Raw genomic sequence first — 24,034 nt, forward strand, 5'->3', positions numbered from 1 at the left:
GGAAGAGAGCGAAGCTAAGAGAAGCTTGGTAAGACAAAGACATAGATTCATCACGTGGGCAGGTGAGTTAGTTAATAGAGACAACACCCGAGCCCGAGGTGGCGATTCAACGTAAAAGTGATCGAAAATTGACTGACTTTACTTAGGCAAACACGCACAAGCATATTTGTGGGGAGTAAGTCAAGAGTGAAGCGGGTGTGTGCGTCATCCTTCCAAAACCTGAATACTAGACCCTCCGGGTATTCAGCAATCCAATAAGTAACCCATCAACAACCAATTCATACATATACCATCACCTTGACACGCTTGGTCATTGCCTCTGAGCCGTTCATACATACCATACATACATACTATCTCCTTTCGCATACCCCTCCAACAGTCGCCGTCTTCAATCCGTCGGTGATACCACTTGATACAATATACGATGGCGCCAAGGAAGAACAAAGAGCCGGCTTCTTGGGAAGTTGATGCTGATAAACCCAAACCTGAAGGAGAGACTCGTATCAGACGAGCTTACTGTGTCAAAGACTTGGTTACTCGTAAGTCACCACTTCTTCACTCATCGAAACACCTAATTCAATACAGCTGATCAACGACACTTCAATCATTCTTCTCCTACCTGCAATTCTCCCAACCTTACACACAATCCGGATGGTCGCTCATTTGCCGCCCGCTGCCTTGTATCCCGCAACGACAACGACGCCTCCTGTTCATCCTACTCGCGCTCGCGCTCCCGCGAGCAGAACCAGCACCAGGGATAGATACAGTCCACGATGTCATGTTGTACGCCGCCAAGACACACGGGTCCAAGAAGGGTTTCGCATCTCGTGAGATCGAAAAGATCATCTCGGAGGAGAAGGAAGTGACCAAGATGGTAGGAGGAAAGCCCACCAAGCAGAAGAAAACGTGGAATTACTTCAAGTTATCTTCCTTCGACTGGATGAGCTACACCGACGCTTTGCAGCGCGTCAAGGAGATTGGTGCTGGTCTTAGAGAATTGGGGGTGGATGATAAGCGGGAGGGAGACAAATTCTTCAACATATACGGACAAACTTCGTGAGTTTCGTCATGTCTCCATTGTAGTCCTGCAAGTGGTTCTCGGTTTTGTGCTGGGTCGTTATGAACGCCAGAGCCGTACTGATAAATTGTCCATGGAATAGGCGAAATTGGATGTTGGTCGCACAGGCATGCGCTTTCAACGCAGTGCCCATCGCAACAGCGTACGACTCCCTTGGACCGGACGGACTTAAACACTCATTGAACGAGACTGAAGTCTATGGAATGTTCACCAACGCCGACCTACTGGGTACTCTAGTGAAAGTCATTGAACAGTGCAAATCCGTCAAATTAATTATATATGATGGTAAATCAGAAGACGGAGCTGTGGATAAGGTCAAAGCTATCAGGGAGGACATCAAGGTCATACACCTCGACGAAGTGGTCAAAATCGGTAAAGAGAAGCCTGTTGAAGCTATACCTGCCAAAGCAGAGGATGTGTATTGTTGCATGTATACATCCGGTTCTAGTGAGTACACTGCTTCGACACTTTTTCTGGCTGAGTCTTGTGTTTTTGCGCGTGCTCATGCTTACTCGGTCGAAATATAGCCGGTACTCCTAAGGGTGTGCTCCTCACCCACAGAAACGTCGTGGCAGCTAGTGAGCTTGACTTTTGTATCGATTGCAAATTTAGCTGATGCAGCACTTCAGTCGGATCCGTATGGACCTTGCTATACGAATACCTCACCACCAAGGACACGTACCTTGCTTTCCTTCCCCTGGCACACATCCTGGAGTTCGTCGTGGAGAACTCATTCATTTTCGCTGGTTTGCCAATCGGTTATGGACGAGTGAAGACCTTGACGGACGCAAGCGTACGAGAGTGCAAGGGTGATATTGCTGAGTTGAGACCCGTGAGCCGTGCCTCTCCATTCTCTGTGACAGATGGCGATACTGATCGGCTTGATGTGTAGTCAATCCTGGTTGGTGTACCTGCTGTATGGGAATTGATCCGAAAAGGTATCTTGTCGAAAGTCGATACCGCTGGATCACTCAAGAAATCCATCTTCAACTTTGCCCTTGGTGCCAAACAAACCGCAAACAAATACGGATTACCTCTTGTTGGTGGATTGACGGACAAGATTGTTTTCGATGCTGTCAGAGCCCAAACTGGAGGTCGATTGAAGATCATGTTTAATGGTGGTGGAGCTGTATCCAAGAGTACACAGGCTTTCTTGTGTACTGCTTTGGTCACGATGATTCAAGGTGAGTTGTAGTATTTTGGAGCGGGTCTCTCGAACAGAACATGAAGAAATCACAATGCTGACATATGAATCAGGATACGGTCTGACCGAGTCTACCGCGATGGCCTGTATCCTCAATCCATCATTCATGCAATACGGTGCAGTTGGAGGCCCAGTTCCAGCAGCCGAAATCAAGCTTGTCGACGCTCCCGAAGCCGGCTACTTCTCTACAAACGATCTGCCGCAAGGTGAGATCTACCTGCGAGGCCCAGCGATCTTCAAGGGATACTACAAGAGGCAAGATCTAGACGAAGAATCTTTCACCAAGGATGGATGGTTCAAGACCGGAGATGTCGGACAATGGAACAAGGACGGAACTCTTTCCATCATCGACAGGTTGAAGAACTTAGTCAAACTGGCAGGAGGAGAATACATTGCCATTGAACACTTGGAATCGATCTACAAATCCTGTCCATTGGTAGCGAACGGTGCAATCATTGCCAATGGTGAACACAATAATCCAGCTATGGTCGTTGTTGCTCACCCTACCAACTTACCGACCTTTGCTAAGAAGAATGGTTTGGGTGATGGTGAAGATCTTGAACACTTGACCAAGGATGAGAGAGTCGTGGATGCTGCGTTGAAGGAATTGAATGCGGTCGGCAAGAAGGCTGGATTGAAGGGATTGGAACTATTAGAAGCGATTGTCTTGGTGGACGATGAATGGACGCCGGAAAGTGGATTCCTCACTGCTGCTCAGAGTGAGTTCCCGGTCTTTTATGACAGATCGTATGACGCGGTGATGTCAGAACAGAAGATTTGAAGCTGATGTGTCGTGATGTAGAACTTCAACGAAAATTGATCTCTCAGCATTACGCGGACCGAATCAAGGTAAGTTCGCGTCTTAGCCATCTCTTTGAAGCTGTACAGCAAGCTAATGATCACGTTGATCAGGCTGTATACCCCTAAGTGGCCTGAGCGAGAATTTCATCCGATATCAACTTTTGATACCCCTTGACACTGTGCATATTTGAAGATGAATGGCAGATAGGCTATATAAGTGTTCTTACATTTTTTTTTCGTAGTTGGGCTTGGTCGATGGCCGATGGTCAATACGTATATAGTGATTCCCTTTTCCTCTTTTTCTTCTGATGAATTGAGATGTATTTATATGACATGTGCGTTTGTGGTGCTTGATTATCCAATTCAGATTGTGTCTATGCAGGGTTACGCAGTATGGGACACCCACGGTATGCAAGTGGAAGATGCAGATGACCGGTTAAGTGAATGAGGTGGATTAACCGGGCCTACTGGTAAAGCTAGAAGCTAAAATGTCAACTGCTGCGAGAGAATATCAATCTCAATTGAATGCACTCAACATTCTCTTTTTCAGCCAAGTAGCCAAGTCCCCTCTGGATCAACCTCCTTCTGCGCAAGCAGGCATCGTAGTATCAGCGTCAAGTCACTACTTTCCAACGAGAACGAGGCCGAGGCTCTTTAGATCGTGCAAATACTCAGCTTGATCGCGAGGAGCTAGCTATAAGGCAAACTCCCTCGATATCTTCTTCGATCTCTCGTACTGGATCGGCATCTGTCATCCTTGTATCGCGATTGGAGAGCTTACAAGATGTCTGCAATGCAACAGTTCCTGATGAAGTGAGTCGTTCCTCTCATCTGCTGCTCAGCCATGATCAGGCGACGAGTGCCAATACTCACACTTCTTTGTTTGTCTCTATTGAATTAGTCCAGCGAATCAAGAATGGTTAGCAATCCTGAAAGGCGCTCGGAATGGATTAGTATACGGAGTCAAAATTCGTACGTCTACCACTGAAAGCTATCTTCCAGGTCGTCAGATGGACAGATGGACAGACTGCGATTTCTGGAAAATGGGGGAGGAGATATCATATTGGCTGAATACGCTTTTGCGCTGCTCACATCGATAGGATTTCCTCATGCGCTGGTTATGACTCTCCTTTTCTCACATAAACCGTGAGTTCCCAGCCGTACTTGTTTTGTGTGATTATCTCCCATCGAGCTGGAGCGAGAGCGATGTGGGATAGCATCGTATATCTCGACATGAGGACGAGGATACGTTTACCTGATGCTGATGCTGATGCTGATTCTGCGGTTCTCCTTCCTTCTCATTCCACCCCGCCCATTCGCCTTACTTGCTCACAGATGGCCAGCAAAGATAAAAGGAATTTTCAGCGCTACGCGAACACACGCCTTGAACTTGTGTAAATTCGTAACTATTTACAAGTTGATGTTACTCCTTCAGAAAAGGTTGAATGGCGGTAAAGAGCGCGATCTGGATACGTTCGTTGCTGGGGGTTTGGGGGGATGGTACGTCTTCGGAGAGAGGACACCTGTGAGTGGAGTATATTTTGAGCTTGAGCTTGACCTTGACTTTGAGTTGGAAACTGTACTGGGATTGGGGTTGGATCGGTATGCTAATCATTGCACTCATTTTTAATCACTGTTTGGTGTACCAGATAAACGAACAGATCGTCCTATACGTGATGTCGCGAGTAATCCTCTCATTCTTACCGAGATTATACCAACCCTCAAAACCACCCACGACACCGGTATCGCCCCTTTCGCACCCGCTCCCGCCCTTGACGTCGATACAGGCGAATCCGAAACCTATCCCGCCTGCGAATCTGCCGTTCACGGTGGTGAGCACGTTGAGCTGGGCAGCGGTCATGTATCTCTTCAGACATAGAGGGGAGAGGATACAGCCTGGTATGGGTAACAGTATGCGTGAGTTGGGTCGTCTTAGCATCTCTTGTCTGTTCGTTTGTCTCTTCCACTCCGATTTTGACAATACGATATGTCCCCATACGGTATGATATGATCAACCCCAATCCCTGCTCTTTTTGTATTGATCTCCCCACATCTTTGGCGTTTCATCCAAGTTGATGGTGACGTTGATGTTGACGGCGATATGATTCGAGACGCAGGTTATCTGTACCATGATTCCGAAGCTTGGACGAGCCTCAAGACGCTTTTATGGCATAACAAGTGACCCTGAGCTGGATCATCTCTCGCTCAATACGTCAGATCTCAGATGCCTTGTAGGGATGCTATGCACCCGACGAATTGGATTAGATGTGACGATCATAGTGGACCGGCCCTGTTTGGGTTCATGAACGTGATGCATTCAGATAAGGGCACAGATTACATTGATTCCTATGTTACAACGCGCTTGGCATAACATCAATTTATCTGTATCATATACTGATGGCTGGAAGACCTCCATTATACGTGTCGATGGATTCGGCGGGGGAAAACAGGTTGTGGGAACACCATAGTATGCAGAGTACTGGATGTGCCTTCTCTAAATTCCCTCGAAGTGATGGATGGAAGTAGTCAAAGTGGGGGTCCGAGCATTTTAAGATCTGGTACTACTGTATGGCGACACCTTTCTTGGCTGTCGTGAGATGTAAGGTATCGACCTATACTTGCACTCGCTCGGGCGCACGAGTGTCCAATTTCGTCTCTGTCGATTCTGTCCAGATCATCATATCTTCCACAGGCAGGTTATCCAGGATCTCAATTGTCTACACCAGATCGTTGTTATCAGCATCAGCATCACTGTCATTATCATCGTTGTGCAAATAAAACAGGAATTTGTGAAGTGGTTTCCCAGAGTGAGATACCTCTGGGAATGCAGTTATATATGGATATGGATGTGGCCTTACTTTGTCCAAATCAACGACCCCGTCCGCTACGCCGTTCTCAAGCTCATTCAAGAGATTTTGTTTCTCCACTATCGATTTGTATTTATCTGAACAGTAATTATGCAACTATTCGATGACGAAAAGGATACTTATCAAGGATCAGCTCTCTTCTTTCGCAATTCATGAAATCTGATTTAATGTTTGCGCAATATGCACGATGTGATGATGTGAACACGATCACTCACATCCAGATACTCTTCTCGTAATTTAGCATAAGCCTCGTCGTACGTCGGCAGTACCGTAGCAGCGACTAAAGCATTCGGGGTGACATCGGGCCTAATTGTAAGCACGTCAATTCATTGAGAAGATTAGCCGTTTTCATTTCCCTTGAACGGATAAAGGCTCCTCAAGAGTCTTACTCACCTCCAAGCATCTGGTCTGCCCATTTTACCCACCTCTGAATCTGGTGGATTGGTTTTCAAGTAGTCTCTGGCCTCCTTATCGACTTCGTCAATCGCTCTCAAAGCAGGGCCGACTTTGTAATGCTCCAAATGAGAGTGAGCGTGTTCCTGTACAAAAGCAATCATTTCAACCGTCAGCAAACAACCTAGAACTGAGATCCAGTAATCACGCGTTAAATCTACATGGGAAGGAATTTCGTATCGTAGGTTTCAGAATGTTCAATCGTTTGATGCAGGGATTTAGGCTACTGACCAAGATATTCTTCCTCATGCTTTGACTAGCAGCTACACAGACATCCTCGATTGGCTGACGAGATGCCTGACTCAGAAGGGGAAAACACCCCCTCAGATGATCTGCAGTCCATCTCTGAGCACCAGCTTTGACCGCTCGTTCCAGCGTTTCCAAAGTAAGCTGGTATCGTCGTCCGAACTCGTACTCTTCTTCCTGGAGTGCTTGGGGTCTAGGAGGCGACGGGAGAGGCTCCATTGTCTTTCGTCTTGATCGAGGCGTTTTCGGCGCGGAAGGTTGAGACGAAGGAGTCACAGGTGGATGCGCGGTTGTAGTCGAGGTCGAGGGTCCCGCTTGGACAGTCGCAGTCTGCTGCACTTGTTGTATTTCAGCTGGAGGAGGAGTTGCCATGCGTGATGATTTCTCGTATTCGGGGCGGGATGCTTCTTCATATTCTTCGCCTTCATGCACATCGATTTGCATGGCTTCATCCACTTGAGCTTCGTGATCGTCTTCCCCTGACACATTTGCGGCTGCGGCCGAAGCCGCAGCCTCCTGTAATGGTTGCAAGTCCAGTTGCATAGTGTGCGAAACATTGATCTGAGTATCAGAGTGATCGTTGACGTCGTTGCGCAGTTCAGGTTGAGGAGAAGGGGAAGCAGCGGGTCTGATTGGTCTTTCATCGATGTGTTCTACCCTGTGAGGGGAATTCGACGCGTCTGACCGTAAATTCGCATGACCGCCTGGTGGGGTACGCATAACGCCTGGATGACGAGGGACGAAGGCCTTCGAGTCTGAGACAGTCGATATGTTGGTCTTATCGGCCTCGATGGGTACTTCTTCCTGGACCGTCACATGAGGTTGCGGATGCTCATTTTGAGTTCCGGTAGGTTCGACGGGGGGAGGAGGTCGTGGTGATACGGATGGAAGTGGTTGAGAACGATGCGGTGGTGTACGTTGTAAGCCCATCTTGCTCGATGTGATTGCGATCCCACTTTCTGCTTGATGTATCGCTGTACGATGTATCGATATATAAGCTCATATGCCAGAGATATATTGCATGTCATGTCATATTTTGCCCTTTTGATTTGTTTTGTTTACATGGCATGCAACAGAGAAAGACGCGTGCACTTGAGAATGGATCAACCGTGAGAAGGTGAGGCGCTGTTACGTAAAGACGTAGATTAGAGTTTCAGACTGGAAGTTTAAGGATATTTGAATCAACGTCATCATACTCGTACTCATACTACGCACCAACAAAAGAAGAGGTCATCTTCACCCTCATTCACCCCTTTGTCATTGCATCCAGAGGCAAGAAACAAAGAGAAGGAAAGGCAGATTAACTTCTCAAGATACCCAATTAGTCCACACATCCATCGAAATCACTTATCATTGATACCATAGTCACTCAACGCAGAACCAATCGAATATTAAGCTGCTCCAGGTAAGTCACGCGACTTCAGCGCGCATCAGCGATGGAGCAAAATGGTTGAAAGTTGTTTCCACAGTGAACTTTACCACGACTTTTGGACGTTCCGTACACCTGATTTGAGCCCTCTTCATTCTGCCTCGCGAGCCTTCGCCCAATATGTGAGTTCATCCGTGAAGACTGAAGCTTGCCACTTGACTGAGATTGTTTGGATTGATCAGGCCGGACGACTCGTTGACACCACCTTCTGGGAATTCCCGCTCTTCATCTCCGTCAGGAGGTCAAAACCAACCGCGAACAGTGTCTGGCTCGCTCAAAGATCGTATCGCCAAATTCAACAACCCGTCCGCACCACCTCCCGTTCCCAAAGCTCATTTCGCCCGTCAAGAACCATCAATCAGTCGAGGCGGGTTAGTGGGAAATCGAATACCGTCTTTAGACCCTAAGACAGCGGGTATGATTAATTCAGGAAGGGATCACCCAAATGATAAGAGGAGGATATCTGAGAATCGAGGTCTGATCGGGAACAGAATCCCAAGTATGGGTAATCAGAACAATGTGGTGCTGCTGCAGAACCAATCTACCGGTTCATCAGGTTCAGGAGTGAATACCCCCTCTTCAGCAACTATACCCAACAAACCCTCTCAAGCGTCAGCCGGGCTCGAAGCACGATCTGCAAGTCCATCTGGATCAATCGGCAGTAGTGGAGCCGGGACTTTCGAATCTTCCACTTCACCCATCACCTCACGATCTTCTTCCCCTCCCACGTCACCCGGAGCCGGCGTACCCCCATCATTAGTCGCCGCTTCGTTGCCGGGCTTGGATGATGATGGATCAGGAGCAGCTACTCCCTCCTCGACAAGAGCGGAACAAGGAGATACCGTATCCGAGCTGTCTCTGTCAGTACCGTCCACTCCGATTGCTACGGGAACACCTCCGCTACCTGCACCAGAATATGACTTGGTAGCGCTGAACCTCAAGCTCGCTGCCGCGAACGCAGCAGGTGCAAGCCCAGTGGCCAATCCAATGGTCCGAGGTCTTTCAGCCCAATCTTCAGCAAGCAGAAATTTCGCACCATCTATCTCGTCCTCTCTCGCCACACAGTCAAGGGGAAGCGAAGAGGAAACTTCGATGATGCAAGATGTCAGTGGAGTATCGACACCCATCGGAACGCCCAGAGCAGCCAGAAGGGAGCTAGGAGAAGGCAGCGTGGTCGGCGAAGGAAGTGTGGTTGGAGAAGGAAGTGTACTAGGGGATAATGATGTTGAGTACCTGGGGACTAGACTGGAAAACCTCGAAGTCAAGAAAGACGATAGGGAAGAAAAGGAGACCACTCCCGAACCACCCAAGGAGCAATCTGCCGAGCAAGCAACATCTAAAGACTTGCCGGAAGAGGCGATAGTATCGGAAGCAGGCTCAAGCTTATCCGATGAGCCGGCTGATAACGCAAGCAACGTCTCGGAAGCTGGTGATCCTGTCGCGGAAAATGCTCAAGCAAATCCTGCAATCAATGTGACTGAAACAGAATCAGACCCCAATAAGGCTGACGATCTGGATGACCTGAAAGCCGGCAGACTATCACCAGCCCGCGGGTCCCACTCTTCACGTCATGATACGCCTCACCACTCCCATCATAAGAACGAAGATCCAAACCTTGCACCTGACTTAGCGGACCTTAAAGCTGGCAGACTCTCGCCCGCACCGGTTTCTTCGCCAAGCGCAGCTGATTCAAGATCAGAACAACAACCCGATACCTACCACTCGAAGGACAAGCAAGATCCGAACGAGGCGCCAGACCTGGACGACCTGAAAGCTGGCAGGCTTGGTGCAGCAGGAGAGGAGACTCGACAGGAATCAGGACCCCAAGATCAACCCTCTCAGGATGCCGGCTTAGCTGTGCCTGCGAATGCTATGGCAGGCGACACTTTTACGCAAGGTATAGCTGAACATCCGATCGCTGAAGATGAGGTCAAAGAACAAGGAGGAGAGGCAGGACAGCATATAGATGATGTGGAAACTGCTGATCAGGTCATTGAGCCTGGGGAGAACGAAGATCAGGATATATCGAATTACGATGGAGGAATCAATGAGACTGAGGAAACAGTTCACGTAGGTCCTGGGGAGATGGAAGCCAAGGAAGGAGGTGCCAAGAAGTACGTGGCTGGCTCTACGCAATGGTTTGAGAACGAGTACAAGCATAAACATATTGAGCGCGGTTCGAGCCATGAACAGCAAAACACCGAGTCTCAAAATATGTACCAGCAAGATGAACCTAAAGACGGTGATCCTGACTTGATCAACCCGACATACAAAGGGGACGATTCGCAAGCTGCGAAAGATGATCCATACAAGCCGGAGTTTAAACCTCCTACATTACAAGAAGCTGGAAGACCCATCTCGCAACTTGACAAAGATCCAAAGGCTAGAAAAGATCAACAAGAGGAGAACCCTACTCACAGACCTATAAAACCTGAACACTACGTATCGCCTCAGGAGAAGGACGAGGAAGATGAACGAAACGATCAGGTGAAAGAGGAAGCTAAGGAAGAGGCGAACAAGGAGAAAGACGTCGAAGCTGGAGAAGTCACTTCATCTGTCGCTGAAGACATCGACGGCGGCGAGCGTACCCAAGCGACTGAAGTCGAAGTACCGCCCACCCCTGATAATGCTCAGATTGCTCAATCTCAACCTTCTCCCGCAAAGTCTGGCTCGCCCTCGCCTGATCATGCGGAATCGCCATCGACTCCCAAGCAGAATACCCTTGATCTGGGCGGGGAGGACCTGAAGACAAAGACTGACCAGCCCCCGGTCACTGCCATCGGTGCTGAAGTGGAGAAAGGTCAAATCGATCGTTCGTCCGGAGAGCCCAAACAGCTTCGTCTTGAACCTGCGCCAATCGCTCAACCGGCCTCAGCAGACGAACCCTTCTACACGGCTAAAGAAGAGCTCAAACCTGAAGACAGACCTTCTCCCGATGCGGATGCGAATGGCACAAAAACACCTTCCTTCCCAGATCCACCCACTTCGGATCCGGACGTCGAGGATCCCATCACTTCTCCCACCGAACTGGAGATCCCGACTAGTGAAGTTGGACATAGCGGAATTGCTACACCAATCGACGGTCAATTCTTGAAGAGTTTTCCGGATGTCCCTGATGAAGATAAACCAAGAGTTCAAGTCCATGTCTCTTCACCTACTACGACGCCTCAGAAACCTTCTTTCGGCTCTTCAGCACATGCCGCACCGGATGCCGTTGATAACGATGGCAGTGATTCTCAGCCTGACATTGTGGGCCTGCCTAAAGAGATCAAACATATCAAGAAGAATTACATCGAGCGAAAAGGTCCAGGAGATGGTGAAGAAATTGAAATTCCTAATGATTTCCCTTCTACGCCCGTTGCTCATATCCCGGGAAAATCTAAACCGCTTCGAGAGGGGTTATCGGTGGATCACAGTCATACCGTTCAAACACCTGAAGGAGTGTCTGGCGATCATCACGAGCGTGAGCATGAGGATCTGGATGTCACACCACAACAACAGCTCAGAAGCTCAGGATCGTTAAGTAAAAGACTGTCCAGCAGAAGAAGTCCGAAATCGCCTTTATTGGATGATGAAGACCCGGGAGATTTCGATGGAGAAGAAGGGTGGGCTGTTGTGACTAAGTGAGTGACAACGAACACAAATCGCAGCTTACAAAATCATCGGGCGCAGTTGGCTGATTTGAAATATTATCATTATCGTTAGAGGTCGTGATTCCTGACTTGAATTGGGGATCATGATATACGAAATGATAGGGATAGGACTGATAATTGTGTATATCGTGATGTGTTAATACTATTTCCTAATTTCCAGAAAAAACAGTCGACGAAGACTGGTAAAATCAGAGAAGAGGGGAGATATTATGTGAATGAACGATTGATTTGATATGTGTAGATATTTTTTGTTCATGATAGTCGTATATGCGTCTGATGAGGTACGATAATTGAGACGAAACGATTGATGTATTTTATCCTTGTGAGCTTGCTCTAGGCGCGCAGCATCGCATGAGATGAACTGCTGCACTCAAATGGGATTCGCGTGGGGCTCCGCGGAGATCCATGCTTAACCGCGAAGTTGTCACAGCTACATCTTGCTCTTCTTTGACATCTTTCACTCAGCATTGACTCGCTTGAACTACTCAGAAAATCGCACAACTATCGATAACGCTTGTCCCTCAGTGTGACGAACACCAACGAAGATCAGCGTCACGCTTCAAGAGAAGACGATGACCGCGCGCATATAGCGGCTTAGCTGTGAAATGGCGACTATGGCGACAACAGCGTCAACATCAACGTCAACAATGGCGAATCTCACGGCCACGGCCACGGCCATATCGAGGCATCAGACATTCTTGGATGATATCATATCTAGACAATCGAAACGACGTAAACTCATCGATCCTTCATATACCTTCCCGAATCTACCAATACTATCGTCGTCTCCATTTTCATCGCCGACGCCAGGGAACGATGCATTGGATCAGTCCACTGCCCTGAATGTTGGGAGTCCAAGCAAAGCGAAAGAGAAAGAGAAAGAGAATGTGGTGAATTACGTGAAAGAGGAAGAGACGATAAGGAATGATTATTCTGCATGGTTCGGAAGGTCCGGCTCAGGAAGGCTGCCTAGTATTTATATATTGGGTGCGAAGGACCAAGAAATCTGTGAAGAGTGAGTCGAAGCAATCCCGTTATTCAAGTATATTCGTCTGATCGTTATCTTCGCAATAGGGGATTTTGTCGTCCGGCTGAGGGAGAACGAAAGCTGATTCCTGCTGGGCAGATATCCAGCTCTGAAGAAATTGATGAACCTCAAATCTGAGCTGGTCGAGAATCACACTCATTCGCCTTTACATCTTCACCTTTCCCCACTCTCATCACCGAGTGATATAATCTCTTCACTTGGTCTGAACAACAAGTTCGACGTCATCTTGATACATCCCATATCGTCGTGGGAAGAGACGTCAAATTTGCCAATCAGGCAAATCTCGGCAGATCCGGGATTCGTCTTTCTCTGGGTGGGCAAAGGCGACGAAGAGGGATTAGAGAGGGGTAGGGAGTGTTTTGCGAAATGGGGTTTCAGGAGGGCGGAAGATATAGTTTGGGTCAAGACCAATACAGGTGGAGACTCGACACATACCATGTCGCCTTCTGAGCTGAATACATCAGACCCAACTGAGCTCGGACAAGAACAAAATCAAGCACAAGAGGGAGGAACAGAAGAACAAGAACACAAAGAAGCCAATGTCAGCGGAAAAAGGGGGCCAATGATTGAGAACGGATCTCTGTTTGCGAGTCAGAAGGAACATTGCTTGATGGGGATAAGAGGAACAGTCAGGAGATCGACGGATATGAGATTCGTCCATTGCAATGTAGATACCGATGTGATGGTTTGGGAGAGCGATGATCAAGGTGAGTCTTATCAATCTCTTACCCGTCTCGCTCATCTCAATGTTCTCTTCATATCGATTGACTGACTCACGATCGTTTTATAGGTCAATCTTCACCAGCCTTCCCCCCATATCTCTATACTCTCATCGAGAATTTCTGTCTTGGTACGAGACGACTCGAATTATTCCCCACATCGCCAAATCCTCGTAAAGGATGGGTGACAGCTTCCTCAGAGACTTCGAACCCTTCTGACACCCAATATCAAGCATTCGACCCAGCGACTTATCCCTCCTTGATTTCTGAATCAGATGGCAGACCGGTGTTACCGTATCATACCGAGATTGACTCCTTACGACCGAAATCACCCCAGCGACGCCCGAGAAATCTACCTGGAGGTAACCCTTCAGGTGGTTCAGGCGGAAGACCCAACTCGACACCCATTCCCGCATTCAGACCGCAAAATAGGCAACCGTACAATCAACGCCCACAACAACAACGTCAGATGCAACCGCAGATGCAGCCCGGAGATATGGCTATGCAGGGTTACAATTCATTCCCGGGTCAGGGAGGGCAGACACAGATGAACCCTAATCAGATGATGATGAATCAAATGGCTATGATGAATATGGGGATGGGCTTACCAATGGGTATGGGTATGGGAATGGGTATGGGTGCGCCAATGCCTGTGCCAATGGGAATGGGAATGGGAATGGGAATGGGACAAGGAATGGGGATGATGCCATTCAATCAACCTCAATTCGCGCAATCACAAGGATTCGGTAACGTGGGCAATGGGATGGGTATCAACGGTGGACAACCGGGAAGTTTTCAGCCTCAGATGGGTATGCCAGGTATGGCTTCGAATATGCCTTATGGGTTCGATCCGACTCAAGGGAATATGGGTATGGCCTCGATGGGTAGCTTCAATCCTCAGCAGGGTCAATGGCAAGGGCAGAGTGCCAATCAGGGACAACCGGGGGATATGGGTATGGGCTGGCAAGGAAATTGGCAATGACATGACGAGGATCAAAGACAATTAGTAACGTATATTGCAACTGCAACTGTATAACCTGAAGGTATGCACGAGTCAGGCTTAGACGCGCTCTATAACTACGTAGTCTTGTATGTGCGAAGAATATGTTGTTTATGGTTTGCATACAGTACAATAGGTGCAGTGAGGTACAAGAGGGATGACATCGTTTGTCATGGCGCTATGACTGTACAAATACAAAGCGATGGCTTATGGAAGTACTGAGAAAGTTACTTTGTGTAACCCTTGAAGGAGCTCGTGGCTAGGTTGCGCTGGACGACGTCGAGTGCTCGGAGCTTACTCGACGTTAGTGAAAGTCCATTGCTATTAGAAACGACACAATCAAAAATCAGTCCAGACAAAGGGATTTCGCGGCTCAAGAGCAGCTGACTAGGAATGGCAAGAAGGGTAAACAGGAGATTAGAGAAAGGAGGGGACGTCTGACTCACTTGTCCATTGTTTGTAACCTCCTTTGGACCACAGACGGCAGTTTGGACGTCTCCGTCTGGCTTGTACGGAATCGCTCCTGTGGCGTCTTTATCGTATTTCTCTACATCCTCATCAGTGGGTTTGGGCTGGGTAGCCAAGCAGTATTCCTTCTCCGTCTGTTTGTGGTCGATTACTGTTTGTACACAAAGGACAACCTCATCGTCAGTAAATTCACACGACTCATCATTTCCTACAGTACTTCCACCATCTCATCCATCCAATCCAGTATGAAGGGACATGAGTTTGTGTGTACGGTCACAAGGTCCAGTATGTCTGGACATGGCGCAGCCCTGGACAGTGACTCACCATTGGCCGAGGAAATATGCTGAGTGTCTTCCTTATATCTCCACAACTGATTCTCGTATCTTTCCAAGTATTGAGTCAAATTCCAGTCCGGGTTCTCCTCTTCGAGCTTATCGTCCAAACACTTGATAAGTTTCAACGCTTTACCAGCTTCGTCTTGAACTTTCACAGTCTTATGCTCGTTCTTATCGCCGTTCTCTCTAGATACGCAGAGAGGACCGTTCTTGGTCTCGAACCCAGACGCCAATTCCACCCATCCTCCACCGATGTTTCGCGCCTTGATGTACCAGTGTTGAGTCTGAGGGAAATTATGAGATTGATCGAAACATTTCGCCCTAAGTATGCCAATTTCGTCATGACCAGCTCCGTACTCTCAAGTCGACCGATCGACATGTTGCAACTCAAAGCAGACGCGGAAACAGATCAGACAATCTGAGTAGAGACTGACAATTGGACTCGGGAACCTTCTACGGGCTCTCCCCCCATACTGGTCAAACAGAGTGAATCGTCATTTTGAGCTACAATGCACAGTGTCATAGCTGAGTCATCAGCGGACATTCTGACATCTGGCCTATCACACCAGTACACCCCATAGAAGAAAGGTCCCACGGAGGGGACAGGCAAGTGAAGGAGGTCATGGATATAATGTACTTACGCTTGACGAATTGCCATGAGATTATCATCCCTTTTCACGTTGGTCTCCGGGCTAGGGATCGCCTTGGTGAGGGCAAGAAGAGGAAGAATGGCGAAGATGGCTTTGGCAAACATCTTGTTTATTCGAAATCGCTCTTTGATATGCTTTTCGCGTTGAGAAGAAGTGACTAAGTTATAATATGATAAACCTTGAGGTAGTTAAGGTATGTCTGTCGTCGAAGATCACTGTACTGTGTCGTGCTTAGTCACTGTAGTAAAAAGTTCAATCGATTTGCTTTGTTGTTCAATTGATGAGGGAAAGAACCAGTCCCTCTCTCAGGTTTATACAGGTATTTATACCTTCAATATTGGGCTGTGCGACGACTTGACTTGCAGAGCGATGCGGTCGTGTCAGTTTCATTATCTGATTGATTGTACATGCTGTGAAAAGCTCCATTATCTCTGAGCGATCTGCCACCATTCGATGTGATCTCTCCGCTGCTGATTACGGTTTTGGACGAGCAGAGAAAGGGGGCAAAGGAGATGCTGTTCAAACTTTATAGTTTAGCTTTCAAACGGTGAAAGGAAGGACTTCGCGACATCGATCAAGGTTTGTCTGATCGACGCAATCCTTGCTAATTGTGGCGAAATGCTGTATCAGGTGGAGTACATCAAAGGAGGTAGCAGCATCAGTCGAGAGAAAGTGCAATCAGTCGCCTTTCGGCTCTATGGAAAATCGCCGATGAACTTGGGCATCAAGCCGTTGTGATGAGCTCATATCGGGCCCAGCAGGCAGGGAGCAACCCCAGGGGTTGACATTGTCGTTGACCCGGCAGCTGCAGGATCTCGATAGCACCCTTCGCATGTCAGACAGCCTTCACTGGAGAAAGTTGCATCGTCCAGTCATCGTGAGGGACAACAAGCCTGTGGCAGGATGATCGCATCGGCAGCTGCCATTTCTAATATGACTGGCAATCGGTTATACATCGGCATATATTTGAGAGGCGTGGGGACTAACAGAAAAGTACAAAGGACAAAGTACAAAAGAGTATGATTCTCGACCCCCTTTTACATCTACTGTGACTCCACAAGCTTGAACATCTTCACGAAGTGATAAATACCTCATTAGTCAGCATCCTCCGGTTCCACTGGCAAAATGGCCATTGATCCGACCTACCTGGTTTTGGTTGTAATCCGCACAAGTCCAGGTTTGGAGGTATTTCTCGCTTGCATATGGATCTCCCTCGTTCTGGCTGTGAGTGGAGCCTTCCTGAATAACAAGACATTTATTCACGTCTCCTGTAGACCAGCCATATGAATCAGCATCAGAACAATTGAAGAGAGTCTTTACGTTTTCCCGATCGTTGTCGGCATCAGAAAGGCTGACTCACCTGACTGAGACAAAATTCTAGATTGATCATCGTGGCGCCACAGTTGAGCGGGAATAGGAGGATCAGCACATTCCTGCAATTGCAATCCGCTCCCGTCTTGCGCATCATCACTTCCTCTATCAATACATAGGTTGGGCGCGGCTTGTAAGGTTATAGCCAGGCTCTGCTCGCCTTCCCCCTCAAGTTCGGAACAAGCAAAGGATTGGAGGAAAGTCTTGTCTTCTTCTCCTTCTTGCTCAGGATGATCGAAACACGTAGCACTTCGAAAAAGTCAGACAAGGCCCCATAATTGTCAGCCTCGGTCTCGCATGTGGGGTGTTCTGATGTGGTGAGAATTTCGAGTGAAGTCATGACTTACAGATGAAGACTTGCTCCGACAACAGCTTGGCCGCCCATGACAGTCACGCACAATTCCGTATCACCGGCTTGATCGTTTGAGCCAAGTGCTGGTATCCGCAGAGAAATCGAAGCACAAGATATCATCAATATGGATTTGAAAGTCCGACTAGACACAAGGGTGAGGAAACAACGACTCACGCTGGATGCTGGATGCAGCGGTCTGTCTCAAAGCCATTCGATTTGGTAGAGACGTGGCAGAGACAACAGCCAACAGAGGTAGAAGAGGCATCAAGATTCGATGTTGAAGCATTCTTACGATGTGAACTGACTTTTAGTGTACGAGTCGAGATGAACTCTGAGATGAATTAACGAAATATCGATTATATTTTTAGCTTTATTTGAACGATTGAAATGCCCTGGGAGGCTAACTTCTGGACTATAGATTCTGTCGCTTCTTACGAAGGGAAAGAGGGAGACGACACTGATTGTCCGAATAGCTTCATCAATTTATAGATTTAGCGCGCTCAGTCCGACAGTGTTTGCAATTAAAGTCACACCTTTGACCATTTGGAAAGAAGGGAGGCGGTCAGGGATGAAGGATCTGCAGATGTTTTAGATTTCCAGGCCATTGACAAACTAGCTGCCCTTTCACGATGGTATCCATACCTTTGAACGAGGGAAATACTGTTGAATGGGAAACCGAGACATCCCAGACGTTTAAAGGAACGCGCAAAAGGATCCAAAAGCGCCTTCAATCAAAAGTACTGATCTTGAGATCAATAGCGTACTCAGATAACTCTGAAGGAGTGGGCTAGAACAGTCATTCCCGCTTTTCCAAGCCTCTCTCTTGCACAAGGTGGTGGATATTTCTGAACAAATTGGAGGGTCATGCTGATTTACAGCCAATCATATCGTATCCAGTCATGCATAGCTTAACTCAGTCACATAATCTGTGCCGCGATAATGATCCAGACTCCTAAAGTCATCTACAGCACAAGTTGGGCGCAGGACTCACGCCACTCATGGCTTATGAGGCGTAGAATTTCTGAAGGGAAACGAATATCAGTCTCTTGCCCTTCCCAGCTCCCCCATATTGTGGGCTCTGATACTCACCAAAGAGTCTTTCATGCTCCAGCAGTCCTGGATATCAAGCTCAGTGTCGCTCTTCTTGTTCATGCAATACACTACAATACGGCAAATTCAATTTTAGCTGCTACTCTTTCTGGCCTGCGGTGTATGTACGTATGCACTATTGCACGGAAGACGCGATGTGCGCCCACTGAGATTGAATAGCGGAATACAGTTAACACTTACTGTCGGCGAACTCCATGAATCCCTCTGGGGATCTACCGATCATCTGGACCCTAGTCGCATCCCTAGAGCATTTCTGGAGCTCGTAGTGACCGCCTGCGAGGGCCGCGTTGGTACCGGACAAGCACAGGGTAGCGTCGGATTGCAACGAGATGTACGTGTTGATGAAGCTGCCGGAGGTGGTGATGTTCCAAAGCTCGAGAGCGGAAGCGGCGTCGGAACTGGCGTGACAATTCACACTGTGGACGGGTACGTCAAAGTTATCAGATGAATGTATTGATGTATACGACACAAACGAGATTGAAAGCTCACAGAGAGACTTGAGCTCCGGCAGCTTGGCTAGCGGCAGCGACACACAAGTCCTGGTTGTCGATGGCTACGTAACGATGCGTTTGTTTAGTACGATTCCGTTTGTCAAAGGGAGAATGATCAGATGAGTGCTCACTCACGGTGAAGTCTGCCGAATGGCGCGGACTGTCTAGGAACGACAGTAGCCGACGCAAGAATTGGAAGGACAGCAAGTAAAGCTCCGACGAACATGTTGAGTATATCACAAAGTTGAGTAGTATGAGAGTGAACAAGGAATGTGAAGACGAGACTGAGTGAGGACTGAATGAGTTGGCGAGATGAAGGGGAAATAAGAACCGAGATCGACCGCCTAATATACCTTGGTCCTCCTCAAATGCACTTGCTGTGCAGCATCTGCCATGGGATTATCCTTCTACATACGGCAAATCTTCGGTATCCAGAAATCTCAGCTTGATACGATCGAGACCAGGAGGCACGCGCAGCAAGTCATCCGTTCCTCATTTCACTGTGCTAAATTGATTGTGTGGAAGGCATGTCGTTGATGTACCAGCTGTTCTGGATTCTTGTGAAAAAGACCGAGAGCATGATATCATCATCTGGACGAAACACACTTGATAGAAGATCAAGCGGAAATCAGCTTCCGAAGTGTGTTCTGGCGCCTAAGTGATGTAGAGAAAATCGTATTGGGTTAGTACGATTGTTACATGCTTTCTATCTTATTGTTCTTTCCACGATTACTCGGAGGCGCCAAGAAAATCCGTTGAATAATTAGTAAGCTTAATCGAAGAGCCGGTAAGGAGGCGTCCGAACATTCCGATCCGGTGCCTTGATTATAGGGAAATAATCCCCTCGTTCTGCTGCATCGCAACAGCACGGATGACCGAGGATTTGCATCGCTCAGCAGAGTTGCGCTTTGACCTTCAGAAAAGCTGCGATCGATTGCAGCATTGCATCAGTGGCTGATACAATTGAGATTGATACACAAAGCGACCACGAGGGATAATTACCGGTACGTCCAGACCGGTTTGGGTTGCTGAAACGTTTGCTGCAGAGCCCTCCTTTCGATTGAAGTTGATCGCCCGAGGAATTGATGAGTAATCACGTACCCCTCAAACAGTGTACGGACAGCCTTCCGGCGGAATCCGTGGCTGACCTCAGTGTACAGTCGTCCTGCAAAGGGATGAGGAAGACTGAAGCGGCCCAATTCGCGCAGTGAACGATGCCATCCAATCTCCTTTCGATCATTTCATCTTTTGATTAGATAATCACAAAGGTCTGGATCTTGGCGGACAAGTGAGCCCTACGTTGCTCGAGAGATTTGATCCTCTCGTAACCTCATGGGAGCAGAAATGACCTATGTGTCCGTGTCTACCAATTAGGCCGCATCTGGTGATCAACAATGTCGGAATATCTCGAGGATCTAGACAGCGGTGTCACAACGACCAACTCGGGAGTTTGCATCTCCTCGGAGACGTGGGACAAAATATGGGGTGAGACTGCACATATCCTGCTCGAAATCCGAGTGCATCCGAAGCTGGCTAATATCTCGAGTATATGCTTTCAGTGTCTGCCATCTGTCTCATTGTGGCTGAGGTTATCATGTTCATTGCCTTTCTGGTAGTCAGGCATAAGCGACATGGTGTAGACCATGAGAAGGGGGTGATGCATGTCAGAGCAAGTAGGTTGTACGAGAAGTTGAAGAGGAAGGGGAAGTTGCGCCGTCGTAAGAAGCGCAAGGAGTAGAGGTGAACGTATGGCTTCAAGATAGCATGGCATCAAGGTATCACCCAATTAGTCCCAGCAGTTGCGGTATCAGCCTCAATTATGAGCATGTATGTGATCGAGTGACTCATTGTATCTGGTTGGGATGCAAGCTCGTATATGGTCATGCAGTCTGCTATGTAACGTTCTACGCGTGAGAGAGCGGCCCAAGCGGTTTGAACAAGAAGTAGCTCCTTTTTACCACTGACAAAGGATTGTACAAGCTAAAGGCTTGGTATATAGGGGAAAGGAGCTCCCAGTGCTTGCTGTGTCGTTCACAAAGCTGTCATCGTCTTGCAGAAATCGCAGCGTGCAAGAAACGGAGAAACGAGGCACTTAGGAAGACGGAAGAACAAGAAATCCGAAGATGTTAGAATACCTTCCAGGTGTATCCCTACCGGCTGATGGGTCGATCTGTCTTGCCTCTTGGCTGGATATTATGGTCAAGGGTGAGCCGGTCATCCCCTTGTTCCGCTCACGTACAGAGTATCGCTTATGCATCATCCTTATGACAGGGACTATTGCAATCTTGGTGATGAACCTATTCACCCTCATATATCTGACCGCTAGAGAAGGTGTATTGATACACCGCGCAAGGCGAGACAAGGCACAAGAGCAGGAGGAAGTGACGAAGGCCGAGGAGAAGCTGGGTATACTGTAAGCGAGAAGTCAGGACCACAAGGAGGTTGATATTGATGAGTCGCCACATACCATCGATGCAACGTTAAGAGATAGCAAATATCCGCGGGAACGTTGCCGTTGTGCATTGATTGAGCGATATGTCTCAATCAGCGATCTATCGCGGCCGCAAAGGCAGCCTTTACAACATACTTGAGATCGGTCATCTCCCCTGGAGGATTCACGCTCCATTTCACGGGGAGTGAGACAGATTGCATTGCTCGCACATTGTGATGTTGAGTTGTTGAGAGAGTCACCGAGCTCAAAAAATCTGCGTCATGAATGCGAGTGACCTCATTCATATCCTCTATCTCTCTCATCTCCCACTCTATGCCTTCCCCCTCAATCCGAAAACAGCCTTCACGATGCCATCACCGAAATTCGCAACGTTCGAGATACATGAGGACGATGAACGAGACTGCTTCGATCATCCCGGTGGGATGTCTCACGTTGGTTGCAGTAAGGGCGATGGGTTTGACGAGATAATATCGGCAACCCTGTGGGTTACCTCTCTATTTGGTCTTCGAATCGGACCGGAGCGTCTTCATAAATTGGCTTAACGCATAATACGATCGATGCGCTTAGACCGCACTTCGCGAAGGTGGAGGACGTCTTGGCTTCGTTGTCGATCATGTGGAAGAGATGTTATGGATACATAGCTTCTGGCGCTATACCCGAAAGTAGGTGTTCGATACAGCTTGAGCGGGGGTTGTTGGCTGACGCTGGTAGCAGGACTGCACGTGTCACCGCCGACCCCATAAGATAATTTGGACAAGTCTGATAGTTTGAGAACTCATGATAAGCACCTACATATATTGTCTCCTTGCCAGCAAGTATCTGTCTTGAGTCGCGGGGTTAGACGATGGGTCCATCTTCCCTGCTTGCTTGTATCAGACCATCCGAGTATATACGGTTACGCCAGGAGAATGCAACACGCGTGCCGAGACGAGATGCCGGTTTCTGAGTTGCGCCGGTCGATCACCGAATATAACCGTTTGGTAGTCTAATTAATGTTTGGGGACCCAATTGACGTCACACAGCACATACCCCATCATCAACATCAGCGATTTCAGAAATTATTTCTGATGGTTAAGTCGTTCATTTCATTTGTTGACACTACTACCATCTATCAGATAGCACCGCATCTTACCTGCTCAACCCAGCAAAACTGCTCACAAACTCGCTACAATGTCTTTCATCGGTCTCAACCTCACGAACAACTGGTCGATCTATGCCGTACCGGTAGCTTGGGCTGTAGCGTAAGTCCAGGCCGAAACCCTCGGACAGTGGTCGACTGGTTTAATGGGCGGTGACATCGACTATATTCAAGGCCGATGCCTTCCTTGCGAGATTGCTGCTAATAGTGCCTGTTTCATATAGAGTTGCTCCCCACTTCTACGCTATCTCGGTATACAACTCCGAGAGAGCTCCCGGTACTGCCAAGTGGGATAACAGGGTGAGCAGTGCTCTATCGATCTGATTTGCATGCGAGCAGTTTGGTGGGCCTGACCTGATCCTTGTGATTCTCTTGTCAACAGGAACCAAAAGAGAACATCGCGAGAGTCAAGGAAGCCAAATTGTCGCCTAACGCTCAAGGCAAATATCTGAGAGCGGAGGCCGCCCAAGAGAACGGGTTGCAGAACTTGCCTTTGTTCGCTGCTGCTATTGTAAGCATTCCCCTTCCTCTTCTCTACCTGATGAACTCGTGTTTTCTTACTTCAGAAACGTCATCCAACTGACGTGATCTTGTTTTATCTCCTTTTAGCTCGCCGGCAATTTCGCTAGACTCTCACCCTCCGTCTTGAACACCACTTCAGCGGTATACATCGGTGTAAGGATATTGTACAACTTCATCTACATCAACAACACTTCGCGTGAGTACATATTTCTATATCAATCAACGGTCGCAAGGCTTTTCTCACTGTCGACCTCTTTGACACCAATAAGACGGACCGCTCCGATCTGCTATGTTGTTGGGCTGACCTTGGTCAACTAGTCTTCGCTGCCAACTTGCGATCCGTTACATATTTGGCTGGAGTCGCTACTTGGATATCCCTCTTCATCAGGGCTGGAAACAAGCTCTTCTAAATCGTTGATCAAAGGCTCGATTTGGAGCTGCGTAGACTACATCTAGACCGTAGACTTCTAGCATTGCGATTCAGTATGAGGAACGCATGATGCAACCATCTAAAACAGGACCCTTATCATGTGTTGTTACCTGACTGCAGACGAGATATGCGGCGTGTGCAGCGAAAAGTGAAACGTCTGGAAGGAGGGGCGGACTAATGGCCCCATGCTGTGAGTATGTCGTTTATTACGGAATCT

At 48.1% G+C, this 24,034-nt stretch overlaps 11 protein-coding genes across 11 annotated transcripts; 7 read left to right on the forward strand and 4 right to left on the reverse strand.

Annotated features, from left to right (window-relative positions):
• Nucleotides 1–424: 424 nt before the first annotated feature.
• Nucleotides 425–3,209, forward strand: I303_104496 (uncharacterized protein; the record flags this gene model as incomplete). The annotated part of the gene is made up of 9 exons (XM_018407825.1): nucleotides 425–539; nucleotides 744–1,056; nucleotides 1,161–1,525; nucleotides 1,606–1,656; nucleotides 1,708–1,910; nucleotides 1,971–2,262; nucleotides 2,336–3,001; nucleotides 3,085–3,131; nucleotides 3,195–3,209. The coding sequence occupies 9 exons, from the start codon at nucleotides 425–427 to the stop codon at nucleotides 3,207–3,209; spliced, it is 2,067 nt and encodes a 688-aa protein (XP_018263036.1).
• Nucleotides 3,210–3,867: 658 nt separating this feature from the next.
• Nucleotides 3,868–5,265, forward strand: I303_104497 (uncharacterized protein; the record flags this gene model as incomplete). Its single annotated transcript, XM_065968969.1, has 6 exons — nucleotides 3,868–3,896; nucleotides 3,985–4,055; nucleotides 4,184–4,229; nucleotides 4,419–4,608; nucleotides 4,733–5,000; nucleotides 5,201–5,265. The coding sequence occupies 6 exons, from the start codon at nucleotides 3,868–3,870 to the stop codon at nucleotides 5,263–5,265; spliced, it is 669 nt and encodes a 222-aa protein (XP_065825041.1).
• A 430-nt stretch (nucleotides 5,266–5,695) lies between these two features.
• Nucleotides 5,696–7,579, reverse strand: I303_104498 (uncharacterized protein; the record flags this gene model as incomplete). The annotated part of the gene is made up of 5 exons (XM_018407823.1): nucleotides 5,696–5,800; nucleotides 5,942–6,046; nucleotides 6,166–6,256; nucleotides 6,344–6,489; nucleotides 6,635–7,579. The coding sequence occupies 5 exons, from the start codon at nucleotides 7,577–7,579 to the stop codon at nucleotides 5,696–5,698; spliced, it is 1,392 nt and encodes a 463-aa protein (XP_018263034.1).
• A 516-nt stretch (nucleotides 7,580–8,095) lies between these two features.
• On the forward strand, nucleotides 8,096–11,705 carry I303_104499 (uncharacterized protein; the record flags this gene model as incomplete). Its single annotated transcript, XM_018407822.1, has 3 exons — nucleotides 8,096–8,117; nucleotides 8,164–8,200; nucleotides 8,261–11,705. 3 exons carry the CDS (start codon nucleotides 8,096–8,098, stop codon nucleotides 11,703–11,705), a joined length of 3,504 nt encoding a protein of 1,167 aa, XP_018263033.1.
• A 640-nt stretch (nucleotides 11,706–12,345) lies between these two features.
• On the forward strand, nucleotides 12,346–14,480 carry I303_104500 (uncharacterized protein; the record flags this gene model as incomplete). Its single annotated transcript, XM_065968970.1, has 3 exons — nucleotides 12,346–12,746; nucleotides 12,858–13,486; nucleotides 13,570–14,480. The coding sequence occupies 3 exons, from the start codon at nucleotides 12,346–12,348 to the stop codon at nucleotides 14,478–14,480; spliced, it is 1,941 nt and encodes a 646-aa protein (XP_065825042.1).
• Nucleotides 14,481–14,792: 312 nt separating this feature from the next.
• I303_104501 (uncharacterized protein) lies at nucleotides 14,793–16,055 on the reverse strand (the record flags this gene model as incomplete). Its single annotated transcript, XM_018407820.1, has 4 exons — nucleotides 14,793–14,819; nucleotides 14,945–15,117; nucleotides 15,291–15,622; nucleotides 15,943–16,055. 4 exons carry the CDS (start codon nucleotides 16,053–16,055, stop codon nucleotides 14,793–14,795), a joined length of 645 nt encoding a protein of 214 aa, XP_018263031.1.
• Nucleotides 16,056–17,049: 994 nt separating this feature from the next.
• On the reverse strand, nucleotides 17,050–17,960 carry I303_104502 (uncharacterized protein; the record flags this gene model as incomplete). Its single annotated transcript, XM_018407819.1, has 4 exons — nucleotides 17,050–17,219; nucleotides 17,312–17,571; nucleotides 17,670–17,757; nucleotides 17,849–17,960. 4 exons carry the CDS (start codon nucleotides 17,958–17,960, stop codon nucleotides 17,050–17,052), a joined length of 630 nt encoding a protein of 209 aa, XP_018263030.1.
• Nucleotides 17,961–18,677: 717 nt separating this feature from the next.
• Nucleotides 18,678–19,501, reverse strand: I303_104503 (uncharacterized protein; the record flags this gene model as incomplete). Its single annotated transcript, XM_018407818.1, has 5 exons — nucleotides 18,678–18,695; nucleotides 18,764–18,834; nucleotides 18,965–19,200; nucleotides 19,274–19,337; nucleotides 19,411–19,501. The coding sequence occupies 5 exons, from the start codon at nucleotides 19,499–19,501 to the stop codon at nucleotides 18,678–18,680; spliced, it is 480 nt and encodes a 159-aa protein (XP_018263029.1).
• Nucleotides 19,502–21,398: 1,897 nt separating this feature from the next.
• I303_104504 (uncharacterized protein) lies at nucleotides 21,399–21,692 on the forward strand (the record flags this gene model as incomplete). Its single annotated transcript, XM_018407817.1, has 2 exons — nucleotides 21,399–21,480; nucleotides 21,547–21,692. 2 exons carry the CDS (start codon nucleotides 21,399–21,401, stop codon nucleotides 21,690–21,692), a joined length of 228 nt encoding a protein of 75 aa, XP_018263028.1.
• A 382-nt stretch (nucleotides 21,693–22,074) lies between these two features.
• On the forward strand, nucleotides 22,075–22,470 carry I303_104505 (uncharacterized protein; the record flags this gene model as incomplete). The annotated part of the gene is made up of 3 exons (XM_018407816.1): nucleotides 22,075–22,208; nucleotides 22,295–22,389; nucleotides 22,442–22,470. The coding sequence occupies 3 exons, from the start codon at nucleotides 22,075–22,077 to the stop codon at nucleotides 22,468–22,470; spliced, it is 258 nt and encodes an 85-aa protein (XP_018263027.1).
• Nucleotides 22,471–22,897: 427 nt separating this feature from the next.
• I303_104506 (uncharacterized protein) lies at nucleotides 22,898–23,797 on the forward strand (the record flags this gene model as incomplete). The annotated part of the gene is made up of 5 exons (XM_018407815.1): nucleotides 22,898–22,968; nucleotides 23,090–23,165; nucleotides 23,248–23,376; nucleotides 23,475–23,583; nucleotides 23,706–23,797. 5 exons carry the CDS (start codon nucleotides 22,898–22,900, stop codon nucleotides 23,795–23,797), a joined length of 477 nt encoding a protein of 158 aa, XP_018263026.1.
• Nucleotides 23,798–24,034: the final 237 nt, after the last annotated feature.

The sequence above is a fragment of the Kwoniella dejecticola genome, chromosome 5 (assembly GCF_000512565.2).
Source record: "Kwoniella dejecticola CBS 10117 chromosome 5, complete sequence".
In the NCBI taxonomy this organism is placed as follows: domain Eukaryota; kingdom Fungi; phylum Basidiomycota; class Tremellomycetes; order Tremellales; family Cryptococcaceae; genus Kwoniella; species Kwoniella dejecticola.